The sequence below is a fragment of the Cucurbita pepo genome, chromosome LG14 (assembly GCF_002806865.2).
Source record: "Cucurbita pepo subsp. pepo cultivar mu-cu-16 chromosome LG14, ASM280686v2, whole genome shotgun sequence".
Taxonomy (NCBI): Eukaryota; Viridiplantae; Streptophyta; class Magnoliopsida; order Cucurbitales; family Cucurbitaceae; genus Cucurbita; species Cucurbita pepo.
This window is the reverse complement of record NC_036651.1, coordinates 3913784-3938624: the sequence shown is the minus strand read 5'-3', so window position 1 is coordinate 3938624 and position 24841 is coordinate 3913784. Positions and strand designations below refer to the sequence as shown.

The 24841-nt window shown below is 34.3% G+C and overlaps 1 protein-coding gene across 2 annotated transcripts; it reads left to right on the top strand.

Annotated features, from left to right (window-relative positions):
- The first annotated feature begins 619 nt into the window (after positions 1–619).
- On the top strand, positions 620–22488 carry LOC111809940 (ABC transporter D family member 1). 2 transcript variants are annotated; one of them, XM_023696419.1, is made up of 26 exons: positions 620–942; positions 2487–2601; positions 3602–3881; positions 7140–7364; positions 7998–8195; positions 8340–8794; positions 9010–9139; positions 9222–9300; positions 9533–9771; positions 9882–10186; positions 10275–10374; positions 10481–10639; positions 12205–12304; positions 12385–12493; positions 15568–15658; positions 15955–16079; positions 17190–17339; positions 17421–17493; positions 18688–18868; positions 18945–19103; positions 20265–20414; positions 20503–20736; positions 21274–21431; positions 21532–21584; positions 21669–21747; positions 21997–22488. In XM_023696419.1, the coding sequence occupies exons 2-26, from the start codon at positions 2540–2542 to the stop codon at positions 22081–22083; spliced, it is 3981 nt and encodes a 1326-aa protein (XP_023552187.1). In that variant the 5' UTR covers positions 620–942; positions 2487–2539; the 3' UTR covers positions 22084–22488. The 2 variants fall into 2 exon arrangements, with proteins under 2 accessions (XP_023552187.1, XP_023552186.1); XM_023696418.1 differs by having other exon boundaries at positions 2482–2601.
- The last annotated feature ends 2353 nt before the right edge of the window (positions 22489–24841 follow it).

Below are 24841 nucleotides of genomic sequence, written 5' to 3'. Positions count from 1 at the left end.
ATTATTGATTTGAAATCATATAAGCCATAATAAAAATTAGATAAAAAAAAAAAAAAACAAAGATCAAAATAAATAATCTTTAAATAAAATAAAACAATTATAAAATTTTTAAAGTTTATGGATAAAAGGAAATTAAATAAATAAAAAAAAATCTTATATACTAAATATTTGATAAAAATGATTTCACATTTAATGCACATAATTTCGGTTAGATATTAATGGCCACATGAGTTCACCAATAATACCAACGCAAAACAATATTCTTAAAAAAAAAAAAAAAAAAAACCCAAGTCAAATTACAGAAAAGTACAGGTCCCAAACAGTCAGAAAAGGGGTATTTTAGTAAAAACAACATCCAACACGCGCTTGATTTAATGAAATCTTTTATTTATTTATTTATAACGACGACGTCATAATTAATTTGGAAAATTATTTACCCGGACGAATTTTTATCCACAAGGCACGTTAAATAAATTTTTTAGCGTAAAAAAATAAAAGTCTAGATATTATTAATTTAAAATTGGATTTACAATTATATCTCAACTAACTCCTCAATACATATATATATATATATATATAATTGATTTATTGATTTATTGATTTATTTATTTTCTTTTTGGTTGCGAGAATTTACTCGTGTGCGGAAGAGCAATTTTAATGCGGGTGGGGGTGTTTCTCTGAAGAGGGACTTGGAGGAAACCGAACTAGTTGAAGCCATTACGGCAAGGGGTTTTAGAATTGTAGGAAGCCATAGTCGTGAGGCAAAAAATGGTAGGGAGTTCTCTAGGATGAAATAGGGATGGCGATGGAACAATCGAATGTTGATGCAGAAGCTAATAGGTGCCAGAACAAGCAGCTAAGGTCAGGATTAGGACGGATTGCTCCATATTTGGGAAAGAAATCGCCTACCGCTGACTCGCTTTGAGACTTGTCGACTACTTGGTATGGTTAGCTACAGTTTCCTATGATTTGAAGCTTTATATTTATATATATGTGCGTGTATTTCTTGGATATTGTACTCGGAGGTCATCGGAGATGGCCGTAGGATGGAATGAAGGAATTCCTTTGGTTCGAGGATTTTTGTTTTTGTTCTTCTTTTAGATGCAGAGAGGGCTGAGATACATAGAGAGTTTGAGTTCCTCGTAACTAAAACTAGTGGTTTTTTTTTTTTTATTTGTTTAACCGAAGGTACAACAATTGAATCTCATACATGAATGAAAATTTGAATTTAGATAATGGGAGACCTACTTAGTTGTAAGCGTTTCGGGGTGTAATTTTGGTTTTACCTTATTCGTAGGTATCATTTAATTTCAAACATGTTTGTATATTCTTGAGGATTTGATTACCACTCTATCCATGAGGTATCTGGGTTATTCATATCGTGAATTGAATGGTTGGAGTTAAGACTATGAATTTAGAATTTTCCTTTTTGTTAGCATGCTAATCTCCAGCTTATGATGTCATGGGAAATTTTAGATTGTATTGCGGTGGACAGTTGAAATTGCATTTCTTATCGCTTTGTTCTCATCTTGAGAAGTTTTTAGTCTGTTTGTTGAGCTGATTAGTTAAAAGGAAAGCCTAATCCAACATGTGAATCAGTCAAATACACACTGATATGATGACTACACTAGCATTTATAGTAGTGAAACGTATTCTCAATGGCCAGTCCTTTACAATATTTAGTCTGTCTGTTCTAGTCTTTATGGTTTTTGATTAATGATAAAAAATACAATTGTAGTGGAGAGAAGAAAAGAGAGAGAGGAATAACAGAAAAAAGTAGAGAAAATGGAGACAACACAGTTTTCAGTGATTCGACTTATCTTTTGATTATAAAATTATGATGAATTTTATGCTGATCATATGGTCGTCCTAAATGGTCCATCTTTCCCTAAAAAAGGAGGAAAGAACAATGTCTTGTGAGATTGTTTATAAGTCTATTGCACTTAACCCCACTATTAATTCAGTGATTAAAAAGGCATTCTACAGATCTTAATTTCTTCGAATTATATGGGTTCAAATCACATTGGCCAACCTAGTTAGGAAATAATACTCAGTTTCCTGATGCTAAATGTTAGAGGGTCTAGTATTTATTATGTGGGATTAGGTGAGGTGTGTGCAAGCGCCTAAATACACATGATTACCTAGAAAAAAAGATATTTCCCCTGACATTTTCTTCCACAAATGGCCATATGAATGTAGTAAATTATATAACTTTGCACTTCTCACTTCTCTCTCTTTAGTATCTTTTTGAAAGATAAGTTTTTGTGTTTTTTTCTCCCTTTTGACCTCATATATATCATGGCTAACCGAGGCTCCTTTTTGTAACCTCTTGATCTTGGTGATATCTTCTCTCTTGGGCTCTAGTTTCTCTCTATCAATAGAATTATCAGTTTCATATTCTGAAAAAGGTCTGTTGTGCTTTCTAATTCACTTTATAGCAATCTTTTATTGATTAATTTGATTTTTCTTCTTATTTTTAAGTTTAGGAGATATTTTCATTGTTGATAGTCCTTCAGTGGAGGAAGGTTGATTATCAAAGATGCCATCTCTTCAGTTGTTGCATTTAACCAAGCATCGTCACAATATTCTTGCTTCAAGGAGGTATCACAGATTCCACTACTTGTTTTGTGAATCTACTTTACATCTGAGTTGACTTCATTAATTTGGTTTTTTAATAGTTTCTGTTCTGTTATTAGCCACATGTATGGTATTTGCCCATTCTCTTGTTTACGGAAAAAAAGAAGATTTATTGTATGGAATTTATTTCTTAAACTGTGTGCAATTTTGTTTTACCGAATAATCACCATAGTAATCAATATTTAATATGTGGTTATATTACAAGTTTTGTCCTTGAACTTTCAGGTTTGTGCCTATTTGAATCTAAAGTTTAAAAAGTGTTAATATGTCCTTGAACTTAAGAAAATGTCTAATAGGTTCACGACTTTCAATTTTGTGTCCAATATATCACTGAATTTTCAATTTTATATCTATTATGTTTTTGACCTATTTGACATTTTTTAAAATTCATGGAGACGCAAATTTGCAAGTTTAGGGTCCTATTACACGTCAAAGTTGAATTTTATATTTATTAGATCAATTAGTTTTCAAATATTTTTATATGTCAGCGACCTGTGCGTTGAGAGACTTAGTAGTCATTTCTTTAAAGTTCAATGACTTGTTAGATATGAAACTAAAAATTCAAAGACCTGTTAGATATATTTTAAAGTTGAACTTTTTTGACACAAACTTGAAAGTTCATGGACTAAATTTATAATTAATATGTTGATTAAGTTTAAGGTAGTCTATAACTTTGCTTGCCTGCATTGAGATTATTTTCTAACCTAGTTGTGCGAACTGTGCAAGTTTGTGTAACTTTTAGTTTTGAAAATTTTAGAATATTTTTGTATTTCTTTTGATGTTTGGAGTCAATAATCAATATCCACTTCCCTTCCAACGGTCGTAACATTTTATAATTTGTACATGAATCCCATCTCGTTACTTATTATGAAAGTTATTCACTTGGTCATTCCTGTTAGCCATAGTTACCTTTTGAACTTTGGAATTGGGTGGGCAATGAATGTACTTTCATTCTTCGTGATAGGAAAGCTTTGCTATTTGCCACTGGCGTTGTTCTTGTTGGTGGGACTGCTGCATATTTGCAATCACGGCGCAGCAGTAAAAAATCATCATCTTTTGACCATGTAAATGGGCTAGGACGTAGTGATGAGAGATCTACAAATTTGGCAACCGAAGGTGGTAAGAGCAGGAAAAGTGCGCAGAAGAGTGGTGGACTGAAGTCACTTCATGCACTTGCCGCTATTCTGTTGTCTAAGATGGGCAAAAATGGTGCCAGGGATCTTTTATATTTACTGGGTATAGTGGTAAGCGCAAGTTATATAATATTATATGATGTGATGATATAGTGTCAATTTGGCTTCTTCTTCTCTTCCTTGGTAAATTCTTCTTAGAGTTACTTATATCAAACGTATATAACCTGTATTCTAATAAATCATAGAGTGGACGCTAAATAATTCCATCTCTCTGTATCTCTCTCTCACTTACATGTAAAAAAAGGAAAATTCAGATACTTTTCAGTGAATCAATGTTTTAGATTGAATAATGTTGAGCAGATGGCTTGGATCACAAAGGTTGGTTCACTGTTAACTGCGTGAGAATGAGATCACATTGCTCCTGGATGTTGGTGGTTCTTTGTAGAAAATTTTGTGCCAACCGTTTAGCATAGTGGTTGGTGATATAGGAGAAATACAAGCTTTGAGAATTATTGTTCAACTGAGAACAGGCCTCTTAAATGCCTTTCCCCCAAACTGTAATAGATCTCTATTGGCAAGAAGGGTAGGGTAGCTGATTTGTTGGATTCACTAGACAATGAAGTTAAAAATTTACTCCCTTTAATGATATTCAAGCTCAAAGAGTTTGAAGGGACATCAGTTTTAGGAATATTATTAGGATGAATTTTAGAAATATTATTAGATACTAGGGACATTTTAGTCACAGCACAATAGGTCGGTTAAGGAAATATGGTTGTAGATTGAGTTAGGGGAGCTAGTGGCAGGCTGTTTCTAGAAAAAACCCGTGGGAGAGTTCAGGTATCTTGAAGGGCTTGCGATATTGTATATTTCCTTAATATAAATAATATTTTTTTGTAGCTTCTATTTTGATTTTTTGTTCCTATTATCAAATGACTCAATGGATGTTGGATTTTTTTGGGGATAGAGAGGGTATTTGGGCCATTTATGTGGTCTTCAACTAATCTCTCGAAATAACAGCATGCATGACCCTTCAACATTGGTTGTCTAGAAATTCGTAGGAATGTTTAAATGGATACAGTGAAAATGGACGTTAGAATTTGGATATTGTTCTTGTAGTTCTTTTTCTTCTACCCTACCTCACGTATACAGTGCAAATTATGCATTGGGACAGACAGGGTATGAAAAAAGCAAGGGAATGAGAAGCTTCTCGAAAAAACCTAACATCCCTTCTCCCAAGGATCATCGATTGGTCAAGAAAAAGACATGCATGTAGGCTTTCGAAATAATGAAGAAATATGATCATCCATTTTTTTTTTTTTGTTGGAATTTAGTGCTGAGGTTCTGATAACAACAGTTGAAATAATGAAGAAATATTATGATCCTTATTGATTGTGTGCTTCCTATGCAAAAAGTGAGGAAACCTGCCTAAGATATTAAAAATCCTTTTGAATATCTTGACAACCAATCATTGTAAGGGAAAATGTTGAGGTGTCAAACTGGTTCTTCCTTGGAATACCTTAGTAGCTATTGAACAACTTCTAGTGGACCAACCTTGAAGAGAAAATATAGCCTTTTGGGAGAAATTTTATGAGAAATTTGGATAAAGGAATCACAATATGTTCGACAATATTGCCGGAGTTTTTTTCCGGAGAAAATACAGGTGAGAGTACTCATGGGCCTCTTTCTGAACGTTTCTTCTGTGGCATTTAAGGATGAGAGTAATCATGGGTTCTGGACATTGTAGGATTNTTTTTTTTTTGAAAAGTTCAGTGAATGGTTATGATGTTGGCAACTTTAAATTGGAGGAGAGAGGAAAAGTTCATCATTTTATATTAGTTAAGTTGTCTGAAAATGAGATAGTTGGAATACAAATTCATATCTGTTTTACAGTTCCTAATATCCTTCGAAGGTCTTAAGACAACCTAGATATGAAGAAGATTCTTGCTGTGTGCTGAAAATCTCAAATTGTAATGGATGATTTGTTGAACTCTCAACCTTACCTAATGAAAGGATCAAAAGAAAGCGTGTATGTGCCTATGGGGGTGAACAAAGAGGAGTTGGATCTTTTTGAAGACAGAATTGACTCCAAGGAGAGGATGGTGTCGGAACGATCTGAAATGTTGGAGGACCAACGGTTGGTTAGGGGAGTGAAAGGGGAGGGGGGATCTTTTGCTCTACTAGTGACTGATATTTGGTTGCTAACTGGGAAGACTCGGGTGAAAAATGGGAGGAATGGGTTCTTTATTATTGATCGGGTGCATACCATTGTGATTACCAAGTTGCGTTTCCATAATGATTGTTCCGCCATATTGAAGGCATTAAGAGAAGTCATAAATTAAGGCTGTACTATTGGTTCTCTTTACCAATGGTTATTTTAAGGATATAATTCTTTCCTTTGATGCTCCTGTGTTCGAGCTTTCTTGAAGAATCTTATGNTTTTTTTTTTTTTTTTTTTTTTTTTTTTTTTTTTTTTTTTTTTTTTTTTTTTTTTTTTTTTTTTTTTTTCTGGAATTGGTGCAGGGGTGTTACACTAATCTTAAGTTGTTTTTTGAACACTCTTAGCAATGAATTAAATTCTGTGGTTTTTCTTCTTCAAATATTATTAATAGTTGATCTTATTATTGTTGTTGTAAATTTTGAAATGCAGAAGGGTGGACGATTATCTTGCTTTTGGTAGAGTTGTTTATATTTTGTCTTGTTTGATGAAGCTTTGTAACTTTTCAATTTCTTAATGAAAAGTTGTGTCCTGTTTAAAAAGAAAAATTATTTCTTGTGGGTGCGTTTGGTTCTCTCTTAATGGGAGGAGTTCTTCATAACATTGCTAGTACCTGTCCATAGTATCAATTATAAGTTGTTTTTTTTAAAAGAAAAAAAAAAAAATACAAAAAGGAACTACATTTACTTTGCAAATACACTTGTTGAGTTTTTTTTTCCCTGTTATGTTTGGCAGAGGCAATTTTAAGATTCATGGGGAATTGAAGATAACCCCTTGCTACGAGAGATGGATAAAAACATAAGTCTTCGTTTGTCATTATTGGAAGAGGAGTAAAACAAGAGAAAATGAATGTAGTAGTATATATAGAACGCCAGAAAAACCATAAGTTTCTGGTTTCTTACCAAAGATGAATAAATAATAAAAAAGAACATATATTGCCAACCTAAACGTAGGTCAATTGGCTAAGGTGTATACCCTCAACCAAGAGATGGGTTTGAATCCTCCATCTCCACATGTGGAACTAAAAGGAGAAGAAGAAGATGAAGAATTTATGTCTTATAATTTCTTTTTGATGACTGATCTGTATAATATTGTTTGCAAACACTCTTTTTGGTCGTTTTATGCGTTCATGCTTGTTTTTATCACCCATGCAGGTATTACGAACTGCTCTGAGCAATAGACTAGCAAAAGTTCAAGGATTTCTTTTCCGTGCAGCATTTCTTCGACGCGTTCCATTGTTCTTACGTTTGATTTCAGAGAATCTGCTTTTATGTTTCCTTCTCTCAACTCTTCACTCTACTTCGAAATACGTGACTGGGATCTTAAGTCTGCATTTCAGAAAAATATTAACACGACTCATTCACACTCACTATTTTAAGGTACTTCTGGCTACAATTTGTTGAAGCAGCGCTGTTGATCAAATGTTTACTCTTTGTATTATCTTCTGTAGATTTTATAGACGGTCCTGCATATTATATTAATGTCTTTCTACCTTAGCATCTTTATTGTAGCTCTTGATGAAGGGTCATTTCTTATTTATTTCATCTGCTTTTAAGTGGAAGAAGATTGTCAAAGAAGGGGTGGGATGTTTGTTTGGTGGTTTATCTAAACTTGAGCAAAAGAAATCATAAAAATGTCCTCCAACTAGTCTATATATGAAAAAGTTCGTACCTAATAACTCTTTGCTCTCTCTCTCTCTCTCTCTCTCTCTCTCCCCCCCTCCATTTAGTTTGTTCTCATATTATCTTGTGATGGTTTGCTCCCTCACCTCCTCTTTTTTAGATAGGAAAGTTTCATTGATACAAATGAAATTTCCGAAGGGAGTCAATTGAAGTTACAAAAAAGACCGATTTCTTTCATACTATCCTGGGTTGTGATGCTAGGAACGTTGTTTTCAAGACCTGTCAATGTCACTGTGATGAAATCCTATAAGATCTAGGTTCCAAATGGGCCATCTTTTATGGCAGCTGAACTAATAGTATCTATATATTCTTCTTTCTTTCTTGTTTCAGAATATGTCATACTACAAAATATCACATGTTGATGGTCGAGTGACCAATCCTGAACAGCGAATTGCAAGTGATATACCTAGATTTTGCTCAGAAATGAGTGAGCTTGTACAGGATGATTTAACAGCAGTTGTTGATGGTCTGCTCTATACCTGGCGCCTTTGTTCTTATGCTAGCCCAAAATATGTCCTTTGGATTTTGGTAATCCCTGCCGTTAAATTTTCTTGTTTCTATGTCATTAGCTAATGCTTTTCATTTGACATGTGAGATTGTAGATATTTTCTAGAGTTCAGTTTAAAAAATTGAACTTTAATACTCAATCTGATAAAAGATGCTACTTTCCAGGGCTATGTAGCAGTATCCGGAACCTTGATTCGAAAATTTTCTCCTCCTTTTGGGAAACTAATGTCTAAAGAACAACAGTTTGAAGGGGAGTATCGCCAACTTCAATCTCGTTTAAGAACCCATTCTGAGAGCATAGCTTTTTATGGTGGAGAAAGAAGAGAGGAATTTCATATTCTGCAGAAGTTTAATACTCTTGTCGAGCACTTGAAGATTGTCCTTCATGAACATTGGTGGTTTGGCATGATTCAGGATTTCCTAGCCAAGTATTTCGGTGCTACATTTGCTGTTATTTTGATTATTGAGCCCTTCTTTTCCGGTCATCTCAGACCCGACTCTTCAACTTTAGGGCGAGCAGAGATGTTGAGCAACCTCAGATATCATACTAGTGTTATAATCTCATTGTTTCAGTCTCTTGGAACTCTATCGATTAGTTCAAGACGACTCAATCGTCTCAGGTATTCTTAAGCAATAAATTGGTAGATACTATATTACTGTCTTTAGTCGATGAAGAGTATTTGTCAGCCTCAAAGCAAGCATAAACAGTCTTTGCATGACATGGATGATGAATATATGGATGAAAGTAGTTTACCTTATTAGGAGCATATACATGTACTTCTCTAATATTTATTTCTTTGGTTTCATCCTCTTTTCATCTTCTTTGTTATTGCAGTGGTTATGCTAGTCGGATTCACGAGCTGATGATTGTATCCAGAGAGTTGAGCGTTGAATCTTCTCAGCCAGCAATGGATCATATGAATTGCTTCAGTGAAGCAGATTATATTGAGTTTTCAGGAGTTAAGGTAAATCCTTCGGTGAATTAGCTGAGATTAACTCCACGTGTAGATACTTCACATTCTATCTTAAAATTGAATTTGCTACCAGGTTGTCACTCCCAGTGGTAATGTATTGGTGGATGACTTGACTCTCAAGGTTGAACCAGGATCTAATCTTTTAATTACAGGTACTCCTTCCATCGGTTGTCATCTTGCTTGGTGTTAATTCTTTACCCATTTAATCTCTATTTTCTGTTTTCTCACCACCTTAAGTCAGATATTTGTGTAACCTTAAATTTAATAGTTATGGGATGCTTTATTGCTATTATGTTCAGAAAAATAAACCAGATGCGAAACATTTTCAGACACAATGCTGTCAATGTTATTTGGACTAATGAAGCTTGTTATTTTGTGCTGAAGGTCCAAATGGTAGTGGGAAGAGCTCACTTTTTCGAGTTCTAGGTGGTCTTTGGCCTCTGATTTCTGGCCATATTGTTAAACCTGGGGTCGGCTCTGATCTTAATAAGGAAATCTTCTATGTTCCTCAGAGACCGTATACTGCTGTTGGCACCCTTAGGGACCAGTTAATTTACCCACTAACTGCAGATCAAGAAGTTGAACCACTCACGCACGATGGAATGGCAGAATTATTAAAAAATGTCAGTTTCTTCTTATGGTATTTCTCTTGTAGTTTTAATCTTCAAGTTTAGTGATCATTACACTACTTTTGAGGTTTGATTGTGTTGGCATTCTGTTCCTTTTTATAAAGGTTGACCTTGAATATTTGCTGGACCGTTACCCACCTGAAAAAGAGATAAACTGGGGTGACGAACTATCTCTAGGCGAACAACAAAGATTGGGGATGGCTAGATTGTTTTATCATAGGCCCAAGTTTGCAATTCTTGATGAATGCACAAGTGCTGTCACAACTGATATGGAAGAACGGTTTTGCTCTAAAGTTAGAGATATGGGAACATCATGCATAACAATCTCGCACCGCCCAGCCTTGGTTGCTTTCCATGATGTGGTACTATCCTTGGATGGCGAAGGAGGATGGAGTGTTCATTATAAACGGTTAGATTTCAGCAGTCCAGCTCCATCAACTATCTATGAAATGTGAAAAATGCATATGTTTATTCATTCTACTTCCTTGATAACCCAGACAGGAGGTTCCGCAAGGAGTGATCAATTCCATGAGACCTAAGACAGACCGTCAAAGTGATGCAGTTGTAGTACAGCAAGCTTTTTCCAGTCTTGATAAGGTTGAAAAGCTGTTAGAACTTTCTGTTCCATTGGGTTATATAGTCTCTCCATCATAATGCTGCATGATAAAAACTCGCGATTCTTCCTTTTTTTGTTGTTATCTAGGCATCCAGTTTCTCCAAGTCAGATGCAGGATCATACAATCCAAGGGTGATAGCAACCTCACCTCCTGCTGATAATATTTCTACTCGTCCAATTGTTCCTCAACTTGCAGGAATTCCTAGAATATTGCCACTGAGAATAGCTGCAATGGCAAAAATACTGGTTAGTCTCTCATAAGTCTAACAACGAAACTCCCATTTATACATGCTGCCAACTGATAAACTAGTAACTAAACCTAAAAATAACTGGCAACTGAACTCGTATATAAAACAGTGAATCAACAAGCTCATTACTGAAAACTAGTTGGACTAATAAAATATAAAATAAAGATTGGAATTAGCTCAATTTTTACTGCATCAAGAGCACATTAAAAATGTAAACTAAAATAGAAATAGATTCAACGAGGACAGAAGGAAAAAAGAAAAAGAAGAAAAAACAGCCTAGAACCCATTAAGAACTAAGGTACATGAGAGAGATCCTGTCCCGTGGTTGTCAAGCTGGAGGAGGAGTTTACATTTGGGTTTTATGTAGTCCAAAGATTCTGAGTGTTAAGATTTTGGCTGGCTCCGAGGAACCCTAGAATTAGGTTTTGGGCAGTAAAAAGGAAGTCATCCTGATTTATGTTTTATGCAGTCCAGATGTTACATTTAGATTTTGGGCAATCTAGCTCGGGCCCTAAGCCCTAAACCCTAAACCCTAAAAAGAAGGAATTGGCATTTTGCTCTATTTGGAGTGGATAAAGGGGTGGGAAATTTAGGTTTCGGGCAGTTTATTACAGGTCAAGTGGCCAGTTGAGATAAGTTCAAGGTTGCCAAATATTTTGGTTTCTGGAATACAAGGCTATGAGACTCAGGATTTGGGAGCAATCAGAAGATGCAATTTTAGATTTAGTTTTCTGGCAGAAAGGATAGAAGAGAGTCTAGAAGAAAATATGTTTTGATTCTAGGTCTTTACATAGTAGAGAGAGTGGGGAGGGATGAGAATACTCTTGTAGATGTGTGAACAAAAAGTGTAGGAGAGGAACTGACTTTTATTTACTTATTTTACATTTCAAGAATTTTACTTAAGGTGAGGTCTTTCATTTTTTTTGATGAAGTAATCTCTTTTATTTTGTAAATTCTTAATATGAAATATTGATATTTTCTTCTTGTCTGGAAAAGTAATATCCATCTTATTTTATCGTTTATTGGGAATTGTGTTTAAAAGTACAACCTTTTTCTCCCCAAATTTTAATTTAATCTAAATATATAATGTGCCTACAAGATCTTGAAAGTTTAGAGAGTGACTAAAATGATGGTAGGTACTAAAATAGACATTTTGAAAGTTCATGAACCGGAATGGAAAACTTAAAAGTTTACACGCATAAAGAAAATGTAGAGTGTGAAAGAGTTTTCTCTCCGAGAGGGCCATACACCACAGCATGCAGTGGATTTGCATTTTCTCCAATTAGGTCTACATACAAATTAGCTTGCTGTTCTTGCTGGAGAAACATAACAAAATGACATGAGATGTTTTTATTTTGTTACTCTTGTGTCTAACCCAAACCGTAGTTGGAGTTCCACCAAAGTTGAGCTGCATTCTGAATCAGAATAAGCTTCAATTGTAGCCTATTGATATTCTGAAATAGGCTCAAGTTTTTCTGTTCTAAACGATAGATAACATGGCCCTTAAATACTCTCTATTGTCATTTATGAACATTACTCATCACTGATCTGCTTATTCTGCAGGTGCCCACATTATTTGATAAACAGGGAGCACAGTTGCTGGCAGTTGGTTTTCTTGTGCTATCTAGAACATGGATATCAGATCGCATTGCCTCATTGAATGGTAAGTTTGAATGTCATTGCTGAAACATGAATTATCTTATAAGATTGCCTATTTCATTGGGGAAGAATCAATTTCCACAGGAACCACTGTAAAGTTTGTTTTGGAGCAGGATAAGGCTGCCTTTATTCGGTTGATTGGAATTAGTATCCTGCAAAGTGCGGCCAATGCATTCATTGCTCCTTCTCTAAGGTGATTTCGGATTCCTTGGAGCACACCATAAAAACCTGAATTCTACAATGAAGTTCTTTTAAGAAAAATTTTCTGCCCTTTTCTCTGCAAATTTTCTTTACAGGGATGACCATAACACAGACTGAGAGCCATTAGATGTTCTTATTCGTTTGGCTTTGGCATTGCAGAATATCTTTCAATTTTTTTATCCAATGTCAATTGCCATGTCATGTGCAATATTTACATGCTCAGGCACACCTATATACTTGCTTTGTCTTGTATATAACTCTAAATATGTTACCTAGTCAAGTAGCCCACACGAGTGGGTGAGTTTGTTGGCAAATGGGCAAATGTTTTGGTTGGAGCAAGCTTGTTAACGACAATTGTTAGTGTTGGTTATTTCCTTTTGTGTTAATTAATTTTTTGTATTTATGTATTATATTTGCTAGAATTTTATTTCCTCATTTGTAATGAGGGCTTTTTGTATTTAAGAAACCCATTTCTTCTTAAAGAAAATAAGATAGAAAATATACTATTTTCAGCCTGGTATCAAAGGTAAAGATCCTAATTTTTGGAAACCCTAAAACTAACTCTAACCCTAGCTGTCCCTGCTGGATGTAGCTTTTGTTTTTTGTTCATAGTCCCACGCCACCTAGCTTTCGAACTGCTCAACCTGTTATTTTCATTTGCAACTTTTTCCATATGTGCACCATTGGTTGTTTGTTTGCTTCTGCATCGTCATCCGCTGACTGCTCAGCTGCTGCTATTCTCACTGCCGCTGGTGATTGTATTCTGTTCTCACATTTTTATTGTGTTTTTTGCTTGTGGTTTCTTGTTTGGTTTTGTTTCTCCTATTTCTTGTCGATTCTATATTTGAGTTTACTGTTTTGGCTTTGATTTTCTTCAGCAATAATGTTAGAAAATAAGTCATCTATTGCTAAAGTCTTAGGCAATCACATCTATTCCAATGGTCTTTCCTTCCAAATAGCCACCATTTGTCTTAATTGGATAAGTTTCTTCGTTGGTCCCAAAGAGTTTAGATGTATATTCGTGGGCATGGGAAGATTGGCTACTTTATTGGAAAAAAATTCGTCAGACACAAATGACCCGTTGTTTGCTGAGTGGGATGTTGAAAACTCCATGGTTATGACTTGACTAGTAAACTCCATGGGATAACGTCACTCAGATGTATTCAGTTGTGGACAGTCCATCACAAGTTTTTGAGCTGAATTTCAAACTAGGTGACATGCGACAGGGAAGTTAGTCAGTTACACAATATTTTCACTCCTTGAAACACATTTGGCAAGATCTCGATCTCTTTGATACATATGAATGGAAGTCAACAGGGAACCAAAAACATTGGAAAAATTGTGGAAGATGGTCGTGTTTACAAATTTCTTGCCTGTCTATATGTTGAATTCAATGAGGTTTGAGGCTTTGGATTACTACTCTTCCAACTATTAATGACGTTTTGTCTGAAGTTTGTAGGGAAGAGAGTGGTTAGAATGTTATGANAAAAAAAAAAAAAAAAAAAAAAAAAAAAAAAAAAAAAAAAAACTATTTCTCCAGTTGAACAATCTGTGTTGGTGGTTGAAGCTACTACAAACAAGGCTTTTGATAAGTCAAACAAGACACATGACATGTCTTGTGTCTGATGCGACTACTGTAACAAAACTCGACATACTCATGTTGGAAACTTCATGGAAAACTTGCAAATTGGAGGAGTTTTAAGCAAGGAGAGAATAGTACCATTCAACATACTCCAATGCTAATGTTGTTGACTTTAACCCATTCAATAAAGAGAAAATTGATCAAATCCTGAAGTTGAGGTTAATTCTTCCTCGGGTAATTCTAGTGTTTTCTTTTCATAATTAGGTAATTATCCTCAAGCTCTCTCTTGTCTCAATTCATCTCTGTGGATTGTAGATTTTTGAGCTTCTAATCATATGGTATGTTTCTCCCAATTATTTGATTCATACTCTCTTTTCTATTGTAATGAAAAGATTTGTATTGCCAATGGTAGCTTATCGTTTACTTCAGGAAAAGGAACGGTTTGATATGCTCCAAATACTACTTTACATTCTTTACATCTTGTTCCAAAATTCGTCTGTAATTTGTTATTCATCAGTAAAATCTATAAGGATTCTAACTGTCGTGGTACCTTTTATGAATCCCATTGTATCTTTCATGGTTAGGACTCGGGGAAGATGATTGGGCATGCTAGGATGCCTGTTGGTCTTGAATTTCTGCCTAGTTATAAAAAATAGGGGTTGAGCAGTGTTAGTTCTCCTTCTGTTAAAGAAACTATAATGATTTGGTACCATAGTCTAGGACATATCAATTTTCTGCTAGTAATCATGCTGATGAGTGGAAATGGTCTCTTGATAGAAGCCGGTTTTTCCCTTCCCGACTACTCACCAACATGCAGCCTTATACTCTCGCATCTGGCATGGCCCATTCCCAAAGAAAATCAAAATTTTCATGTGGGCGTCAAACCATTCAAGTATTTGTACTCTTGTTATCCTTCAAAAAAAGCTCCATGGATCTCTTATTGTCCAAATTGGTGTCTTATGCCAAATAAACAATGAATCTTCCACCATCTCTTCATCACTTGTCCATTTGCTGCCACATTCTGGAAGATGATTTAATCAGCTTTCAATTGGCACCTTGCTATCTTGAGAGATATTATCAATATTCTTGAAGTTGCATCATTGATCGTCCTCTTGATAAAGGAAATTATATGGCTCTGATTCATTAGAGCCACTTCTGGCATATATTGCTAGAATGCAATCGTCGTATCTTTGAAGACAAGGCCAATATCTTTGGCACATAGTTTTCCTTCTTTTGTAATTATCTTGTCCAACTTGTTACACCAGCAAGCTCAATTTAATGGCTGCGTGAATATTTTTTTCCGATCTTTTTATTCTATGGATGCCAAACTTTGTTGTGTTTTTTCATAAACAAAATGGCGACAAACTCTTATATATTGTTCTTTCCATTCAACAAATTTCGTGTCTAGTCTCTTATTTAAAGAAAAAAGTCTAAGTTTGATTTATTTTATTCAAATTTAGCACTGATATCCTGCTAATTAACAGGCATTTCACTGCAAGGCTAGCCCTTGGTTGGAGGATTCGGTTGACTCAGCATTTGCTGAAAAATTACATGAAGAACAATGCATTTTACAAGGTACATGGGTTAGTGTTCAAAAAAACAAGTTACATGGGTTATTGGTGGTTTTCCACCCTGAATACATTTTCTAATTGTGAAAAAGTGTTCATTCAATCAACTGGCTTTTATATTTGGCTTCACAGATCTGCTATATTCTGATGCCGGATTAGCAATTATATGGTCATACCAATAATAATAAGAATAATACTAAAGCATTGTCAAAAGGCTTCTCATTCACGGTTTAGTTAGGCTACTATTTGTTTGACCTTCAATATAAAGACCATCTCTAATGCGAGTTATGTTGCTTCTTGTAGGTCTTTTATATGTCTAATAAAAGCATTGATGCCGATCAGAGATTAACCAATGATCTTGAAAAGTTGACAACTGATCTATCTGGGCTAGTCACTGGGATGGTGAAACCATCTGTTGATATTCTTTGGTAAGTGAAGTTTAGTGGTGGAATATAAGGAATGAGGACTTTGTATCTTTGTATTTCTCTGTATAGTTTGGGTAAACTGAGTACAAACTGCTTTAAAGAAATTTCAAGCTAATTTCATTTGGTAACTTGCAATCGGTAGAAGAAAAGAAGTAAACGCAACACATAGAGCACTAGGGACACAAGAAATATATATTATACTAGTTTTAATTTTCTCCTTTACGATATGCTTTGTTATATCATGTAGACCTAGATTATGGGATAAGAGATGGTATCGTTGTTGTCACAGTACACATGTACATGTGTCTTCTGAAAAACTTCTAGTTCTTATTATCCTTTTATCTATATTCCTTCACATATACCATGCACCAAACACTATATTCTATTTCAGCCCTACATTTGGCCACCGTATTTTATTTCGTTCTTCGTCAGATGACTAAGTTACCTCCAACAAATAAACAATAGCCAGAAGTAGACATATGTGGATGTTTGTGTCAAATAAATAAGTCTTGCCACAAGTCTTTGATTTCGTTCCTTCTTTTTTTTTTTTTTCGATAAAAAAACATCTAGTATATTCCACGAAAAAACAAGGAATGACTTAGAGGGCTACTAGAGGTAACCCCCAAGAAGCTAAAAGCCATGAGGGCCTTACAATCATTTGTGATCACAAGGAGGCTATAATTACAAAATAATTTTGTGAAAAGATATCCACCGAAGGCATCTTTGGTATCGTTCCTTATTCTTTATATCTTAATTTCTGGCAGCTTCCTATTTCAAATTTGGTTCCGTAGGTGCCTCAGCTATCTTGCACCCAAGTAAACCAGTTTCTCCAAGTAAACCAATAATATATTTTTTTTATTTCACAAAGATACCTTTTTTCTCTTATACCTTGAAGTTTGATAGTGGATTAGTGAGAACCACAATATTTATATACTAGGAAAAAACTACTCATGTACAGCCGAATTGAGCAGAAATAATAAGGGTCAGATGGGGGCTTCATAGGCCTATTTTAATCTTTCAGCAGTTAGTTTTTAGTATATAACGAACTGTGTTAATTTGCTTGCTTGTCTCATGTAAATTAAAATTTTTCTGTTTCTGCTGCTATGGTTTAAGGTTCACTTGGAGAATGAAGATGTTAACAGGTAGGAGAGGAGTTGCCATTTTGTATGCCTATATGTTGCTTGGCCTGGGTTTTCTAAGAGCAGCTGCTCCTGATTTTGGTGAACTAACTAGTCAAGAACAGCAACTTGAGGGAACATTTAGGTAATTAGTTTATTTATTATCTTTTTTATTTGTAATGTACTGCTGCAAATGGAATTGAGTCACGATCATCGATAAATTCAGGTTTATGCATGAAAGACTCCGTACACATGCTGAGTCTGTTGCTTTCTTTGGCGGTGGTTCTCGAGAGAAAGCCGTAAGTTTTCTGAACTTTGCATTGTGTTGTCTAAATGGAAGAAAACGTCTTATTTGGCAATGAAATTACAAAAAGAAGACTTTCTGATTAGCTAATATGGAGTGATGGAATTATTGGAAGGAAAAAGGGGATATTTGAAAATTTATTTTGAGAACAGGTTTTTGTTTTTCTTATGGGGGACCATTTGAATAAGTTTTCTGCTTCTGGTTTCAATTAATAATCATAATTAGTTGACTTTTGTGCAGGTTGAAACCACTGTATATACATTTTTAGTTCTGGAGGACATAGCATTTCTATTTTCTAAAAAACTGGTTCTTTGTGTGAACATACCGGAAGAAGACAACGAAAAAATAATTTTAAGTATAGTTATTGAAACATGCATATCTTTTTAACCAAATTTTTGTTCTAAAAAAATGTTCCAAATGCTGCCTTCTTTTTTTTTTTCTTTTGTTGGTTTTCCAAATTTTTAAATAGGAAAAACTGGGATGTAAGATGGTTCCCAAAAAAAAGAAAAAATCTGATAGTCCATTATATTTCTTAAAACTGTAAAATTAATTTATTAATTTCAAAGGAAACCAAAACAAAGGAATCCTTGGGATACAAGTACCAAAGAAATTGGGAGATCAGAAGAGTAGGAAATGCCACCCAAGCTTAGTGCGTTGAAAAACCTCTTTGTTACAGCTTCTATAGTAGGAAAGATGAACACAAACCAACACGTCATGTGAGCAATACAAAGAAATCATTTGGCTATGTTAGAAAGGGAAATAGCTCTAATATATTTGAACTACAACACGTAGATTGATTCTTTTTTGTTTAAAGCGGCTTTTCATTGTTTTTCTTTGTTACATAAAAATACTGGGGATGTAAATGTATAATATGTTACCAACTTCGAGCACTGCTTTTGTTTTGTGTCTTAATTATATTTTGCATTTTCGTCTGTCTTTGTTGGCAAGTTGGATTCAGTATTCATGCTTATGAAATATATATTTGTGCATGCTCGCTTCTGTATGCTCGAGCTATTGGACCATTCACAGCTTGATGGATAAGTAGGATCCTATTTAGCTTCTGGTCTTAGTTTTAGGATTTCTTCCTTACGAGAACATGTTCATTCACCGAGGGATCATAACTTCTACTCTACTCACAATGAGTTGGCTCATTATAGCATTAAAATTTATTTTTCTTATTACTGAGCAGATGATTGAGTCAAGATTTGATAAGCTTATGGATCATTCATTGTTGAATTTAAAGAAGAAATGGCTGTTTGGCATACTAGATGATTTTATCACAAAGCAATTACCTCACAATGTGACATGGAGTTTGAGCTTGTTGTATGCCCTGGATCATCAAGGTGACAGAGCCATGACTTCCACTCAAGGTAGCTGACTGTCATCTAGAATTTAACTGTAAAACTGAACACGCATTCTTTCTTTCTCACCATAAAATTTTCTCAGGTGAGCTGGCACATGCACTGCGATTTTTAGCATCTGTTGTATCTCAAAGCTTTTTAGCTTTTGGCGACATTCTTGAATTACACAGAAAGTTTCTTGAGCTCTCTGGTGGTATCAATAGAATATCTGAGCTTGAAGAGCTCTTAGATGCTGCACATTCTGGTAAATTTTTCTCACCTCATCAATTAGATTGTGGATGGATACTTTGATTTCAGTCGTTTTTACGTTATGCTGAGAATGTTTTGAAGTTCAATGTTATAGTATGTCCTTTGATGGCTAGTTTTGCGATGAAGTAACTGGCAACTAAGTGAAAATCTTTTAAGTAAAATAATTAAGTAATTCTTGACGTATAAGGTAAATATTGTTCCATTCATCATATTTAATTTTCTTTCGGCTCCTTGCAGCTAGTGCCTGTGATCTGACTCTTATTGGTTTTTGTAGTTAAACAATTGGAAACTTAATTATTCTGAGTTTTTACATTCTACCGAGTTTCAAAAAATTCATCGAGCTAGCTGATAGTTGCTTCCACAACTTAACTAATTTTAGTTGTATATTAACGGTAACTACTCATCATCAGTAATTAAGCTATCTCTCCTCATGAAAAACATTAGCAATCAAAGAATTTTATCCACCTAACAAATGTGCATATGTGGAAATATCCAAAGTTCTTATCCCTTTGATCAATTCAAGCTCACACTTTTGCCTCCATATCATTGCTCATTTGAAAAGTCAATTTCTTATCATAAATGTTGCCAAAATGACTTTCATATTTATATTCCAGAATTTGAGGATGTGACAAAAAATGTGTGAACATTAGTGGTGTAGCCGAAGGGAAAAAGGGGAATGCTCTCCAATAAGTTTTTTAAAGAATCTTTATTATGATCAGTAATTATTTAATACAGAAGAGAAATTTCCTATTTGTATAGAATTGAAAACAAAGTATTTAAAGTACTGGAAAGAAATTTAAAATATTTAACCAAGAATTAACCCAAACGACTAAGAGTTGGTGCTTTTTGTGACAAAAGTTGTGTGTTGAAATGTAATAAGGTTCAGTTCTCATCCATAATTGATAATGCGGTTGGATGTTCTTTTTTATTTTTTCTTTTATTTTTTAGAAAAATTAATTACGGTTCGCATACATCCAAGTCTTTATATGTTTTCTTTTCCATATGCTATATTTTGGCGATTATTGAGAAACAGGCTGGTGGAATATGTGACTTTCTGTGTAATTTGTACTTTATCAATTTCAATCTAGGAATTGCTATTTCTACTTGCAGAAAACTGAAGTTCTATTGTTGTATTTTTTTTTCTGGAAAAATGCAGTTACCAGAGGATTAACGACCAACAAGAGGGACTTTCACTCTGAAGATGTTATTTCCTTCTCCAGGGTGGATATCATTACCCCAACACAGAAGATGTTAGCAAAGAAGCTCACTTGTGACGTTTTACATGAGAAAAGCTTGTTGGTTACTGGTTAGTAAAGTTTTCTTTTTCTTTTTCTTCTTACTTTGTCTATCATTAATATGTTATTTTTATCTCACGATGTGTACAAATTCTTAAGGCCCAAATGGAAGTGGAAAAAGCTCCATTTTCAGAGTTCTTAGGGGTCTCTGGCCAATTGCAAGTGGAAAACTCACTAAACCATCTCAAAATATCAAGGATGACCAATGGGGTTGTGGTATATTTTATGTTCCTCAGCGCCCCTATACGTGCCTTGGAACACTGAGAGATCAAATAATATATCCATTATCCCGTGAAGAAGCAGAGATGAAATCATCAAAATTGTATGCCGAAGGTAAACATTCTTGCAAATTTGCACCGTCTTTTAAATGGTTGAAGTTCTATTGGATCAATTTTTGTCATTAGTATCTCATTTTGGAATTGTCTAATATATTCACATCTATTAAGCACGGATGTTTTTCTTGGGTAACTGTATATTTGACATTTGTGAGGCTTATGCCAGACGCTTGTTAGATGTCTCAGATACTTGATGGACAGTTAAATAAAGTTCTTTTTTTAAAAAATCGGTAGATTACTGAATTTAAAGGGAAATATAAGGAGCAAGAGATCTGAACTGCTTATGACCGACTGTTAAAAATTGTTTCACGAAATTAGTTTCGCTATGCCTGATGGCTCTGAAATAGATGTTTTTGCTAAATATTGATGCTTCAGAAATTTTTTGCTAAGAGTGCCAAAAAACCATTCTGGAAAGAGTTGAATTTTAATGTTCAGTAGTGTGCTTGTTCTTTTCACTATGGTTTCCCTTGGGGCTTAAGAAGTTGAAATTCTTATTATGCTGTTTCCGTTCAATCTGTATCGTTTGTCCACTCAGGTGAAACATCTGTGGATAATAGTCTGGAGGCGCATTTGGGAACTATTTTACAGCATGTTAGGTTAAATTATCTTTTGGAAAGGGAGGAAGATGGCTGGGATGCAAATTTGAATTGGGAAGACATTCTTTCCCTTGGGGAGCAGCAGAGGTTAGGAATGGTGAGTATCTCAATTTATCTCATCTGTGAGCTTAAATATTAACTTTTAAGAATTTGCATACAAATATCTTAATTAAATTTATATTCTGTCTTATTGAAAGGCACGCTTGTTTTTCCACAAGCCAAACTTTGGCATCCTTGATGAGTGCACCAAGTATGTTGACCAGCTTCAGTTTTCTCCCTTTTATCAAGTCTAACGTTGCATGATCATTAACTATTTACGCCTTTTTTTAACCAGTGCTACTAGTGTCGACGTTGAAGAACACCTATACAAGGTTGCAAAGAGCATGGGTATAACAGTGGTGACTTCATCACAGGTTGGTTCTCTTTCAAGGATATTGATAAATATATCGCATTATGTAATTTGAATGTGATGCACCGCCAATTGAGATAGGAAAATACCTCTCTTCAATTCACAACTTAAATTGAATTATCTACTCAAGTTCATTTCCTGTTGTGATATTCAAGGCTTAAGACTTTGTTCAACTAGATTTTACTATGACCATTAGCGCAACTAGTGGTATTTTGTGAATTCCTCTTACTGTTTCCTTCTCATATTTTTTCAGAGACCTGCTCTAATACCATTCCACTCATTAGAGCTACGACTTATTGACGGAGAAGGTAACTGGGAGCTTCGTTCTATCGAGCAGTAAGGTATATGCGTAATAGTCCAACTGAATTTATCTGGATTATTTCGTCATGACACCCTCTGTTGGAGCGCCATTGTAAGAAAAAATATGGTTCTCTTATATATATATATATATGGGAAAAAGAGGGTTCTCTATAAATAATATGCATACAAATGGTGTATCATATAGCTCAGTATATGAGAAGAGAAGATGCCATTTATTGATATCTTGCTCTGAACTGTTACGATAGGAGGTAATAAGATCTGACCACACAAGCAGGTCATATCTCTGTAGGGTAGAGAAATTATTTGTACAGGATTTATAATTTAATTCAATTAGCTTGTAAGATTGGATGGATTATCATATTTTAGGGTCCCCACTGAATAAAAGGGAAAAATGATGATATTTGGGAGTGTTTTTCAACGATTACTCAATGATTCTTATGGCCCCAAATAGGATATATCCCTCAGGTCCTAATGTTTTGCTCAAATGCGTAGAGACGGAGAGCTTGAAATATGCAAAATGCAACATTAACCCAAAATTGAAAGTTCTTGCCAGAAGTTTTATACTATATATCCCTCATAGCAGTCTACGGTGGTAACAATAGACCTTCATTCAGTTTGGCATTGGCTGAATTGCTTCCTTTATTTTATTTTTTACTTGTTTGGCTTTGCTTTTCTCTTTTTTCCTTCTTTTTTGACTCGTGTTCTTTCAGTTACATAAAATTTCAGTTGCTTTCTTCTGTGTCTTCTGTGTCTTCAGTGGATGTTATCCTTGCTTTTCTGCTGAGATTATCAATTGCCTTTTAGGATGAATGTGGAGGTATTCTTTTGTTCCTTCTCAAGAAATATGGGTCATTTGAGTCTAAATTAGAAAAATGGAAATTCGAGAGATATATCCATGTCTTGGAGTAGATCTCGTATCCAACCAAGTCTTTAACCAAACAATAGGAGAATTTTCCTTCCCCAAAAGCTCATATGATCTGGAGGGTTTTGTACCTCTTCTCTACAAGAGGCCAAACCAAGTGAGAAGAGGACTTTACCATCTGTGGACGGGTACTAGCTTAGCACTTTCTTTATTTTATTATTATTATTATTTTTTTGGTAGAAATTATTAAGATTTCATTTACCTCTCCGCAATTGTGTTCAGGCGAATACAAAATTGTGAGACCCATCTATAGATGGTGTTTATCAAATTCTTTAATAGAAATCAACTGTGGTCTCTCCCACGGTGTGTCCAAACTCATTTCTATTCCTCCCGAAATAGGTATGAATTGAATTACATCCCGAACTAGGTATGAATTGAATTACATCCCGAACTAGGTATGAATTGAATTACATCCCGAACTAGGTATGAATTGAATTACATCCCGAACTAGGTATGAATTGAATTACATCCCGAAATAGGTATGAATTGAATTACAATTCGTATTATGTGGGGTTCAGTTCGATTTCCTTCTCATCTCTCTTTTTTCTTTCTCACTCTGTTTTCTAGATCATGCTCTGCTTTTGTTTTTCAATTTTTTTTCATAGCAAGAATTGATCCCAAAGTGGCTCTAATTGATCTTGAATAAAGATCTTAACATATATGGATTTTTATTTTTGGTTAGGAATTCCAAACCTCCCTACTTTGAACATAACCTCTCATAACTTTACTTTTGGTTTTTTCAAAAGACCTCATAACCTCTCATAACTTTACTTTTGGTTTTTTCAAAAGACCTCATATTAAAAGAGATGTATTTTCTTATAAATTTATGATTGTCCTTAATTAGTCAATTTGACTCCCTCGTAACAATCCTCAACAATTTTTTCGATTCTGATGTGTATAAATTCACCCACCGTTTCAAAACATACCCTTATTGTGTGCAATTGTGTGTGACTATTTTCATTAAAGCAGTGATGGAGAGATGAAGGCACAACGATAGCGAGATATACATATATAAAATCTTGCTGACTGTGAGTTGAAGAGATATATGAAGATATGCACATTTCAAACTAATTACGAGATAAGCAAATTTTAATTTTTATAGTGTTTAATCTATTTTTTTTTTTTTTTAAAAAAAACTATTAACAGGAATGTAGACATTGTTTTTCCACAAAACATAATCTCAATCATTTTTATTTTTATTTTATTTTGAAAAAGATCTAAAACCCAATTGAAATTTGGACTAGATGAGTATAATACCAGTAGTTATTATTTCATCTATAAAATTTTGAATAAGTAAATAAAAAAATTAAACATGCATTTTAATTTTTGTTGCTTGCTTTTCTAGTTAAATTGATTAAAAATCCAAATGGGCATTTCGAGAGTCAAACATATTTCATTTTAATTATGATTCTAATTATGAATTACTTTCTAAGTATCATAGCATAGAATCGTAATAATTAGTTTCTAATTATGATTCTAGTTCATTATGAATTAGTTTCTAATGGCAATTCGAGAATCAAACATATTTCATTTTTATTCTAAATGAAAGTAAACATTATGAATTAGTTTCTAATTATGATTCTAGTTCGTTTTCATTACGGATCTATAAATATTATAAATAAAAATACTATTACGATTCTAGGCTATGATTAATTTTCATTACAATCACAAAAATTTCTAAATGGGTAAGTAAGCAGGTCCTAAGTATAAGAGTTACATTTCTACCACATATATTTAACTACAACTACAATCAATATAGCAAGATCATGGCAACTAGTTCTCAATTGATTTGTTGATAATGATGCAATTCAATACAAAACAGATTATGAAATTTTAGCATAGTTTTGTAGTATAA

Excerpts from the sequence above, each read along its gene's own strand:
- LOC111809940 (XM_023696419.1), top strand. The coding sequence starts at position 2,540 with ATGCCATCTCTTCAGTTGTTGCATTTAACCAAGCATCGTCACAATATT. Across the intron at positions 10,375-10,480 it reads CTTTTTCCAGTCTTGATAAG|GCATCCAGTTTCTCCAAGTC; the intron begins GTTGAAAAGCTG and ends GTTGTTATCTAG. Across the intron at positions 12,305-12,384 it reads TCGCATTGCCTCATTGAATG|GAACCACTGTAAAGTTTGTT; the intron begins GTAAGTTTGAAT and ends CAATTTCCACAG.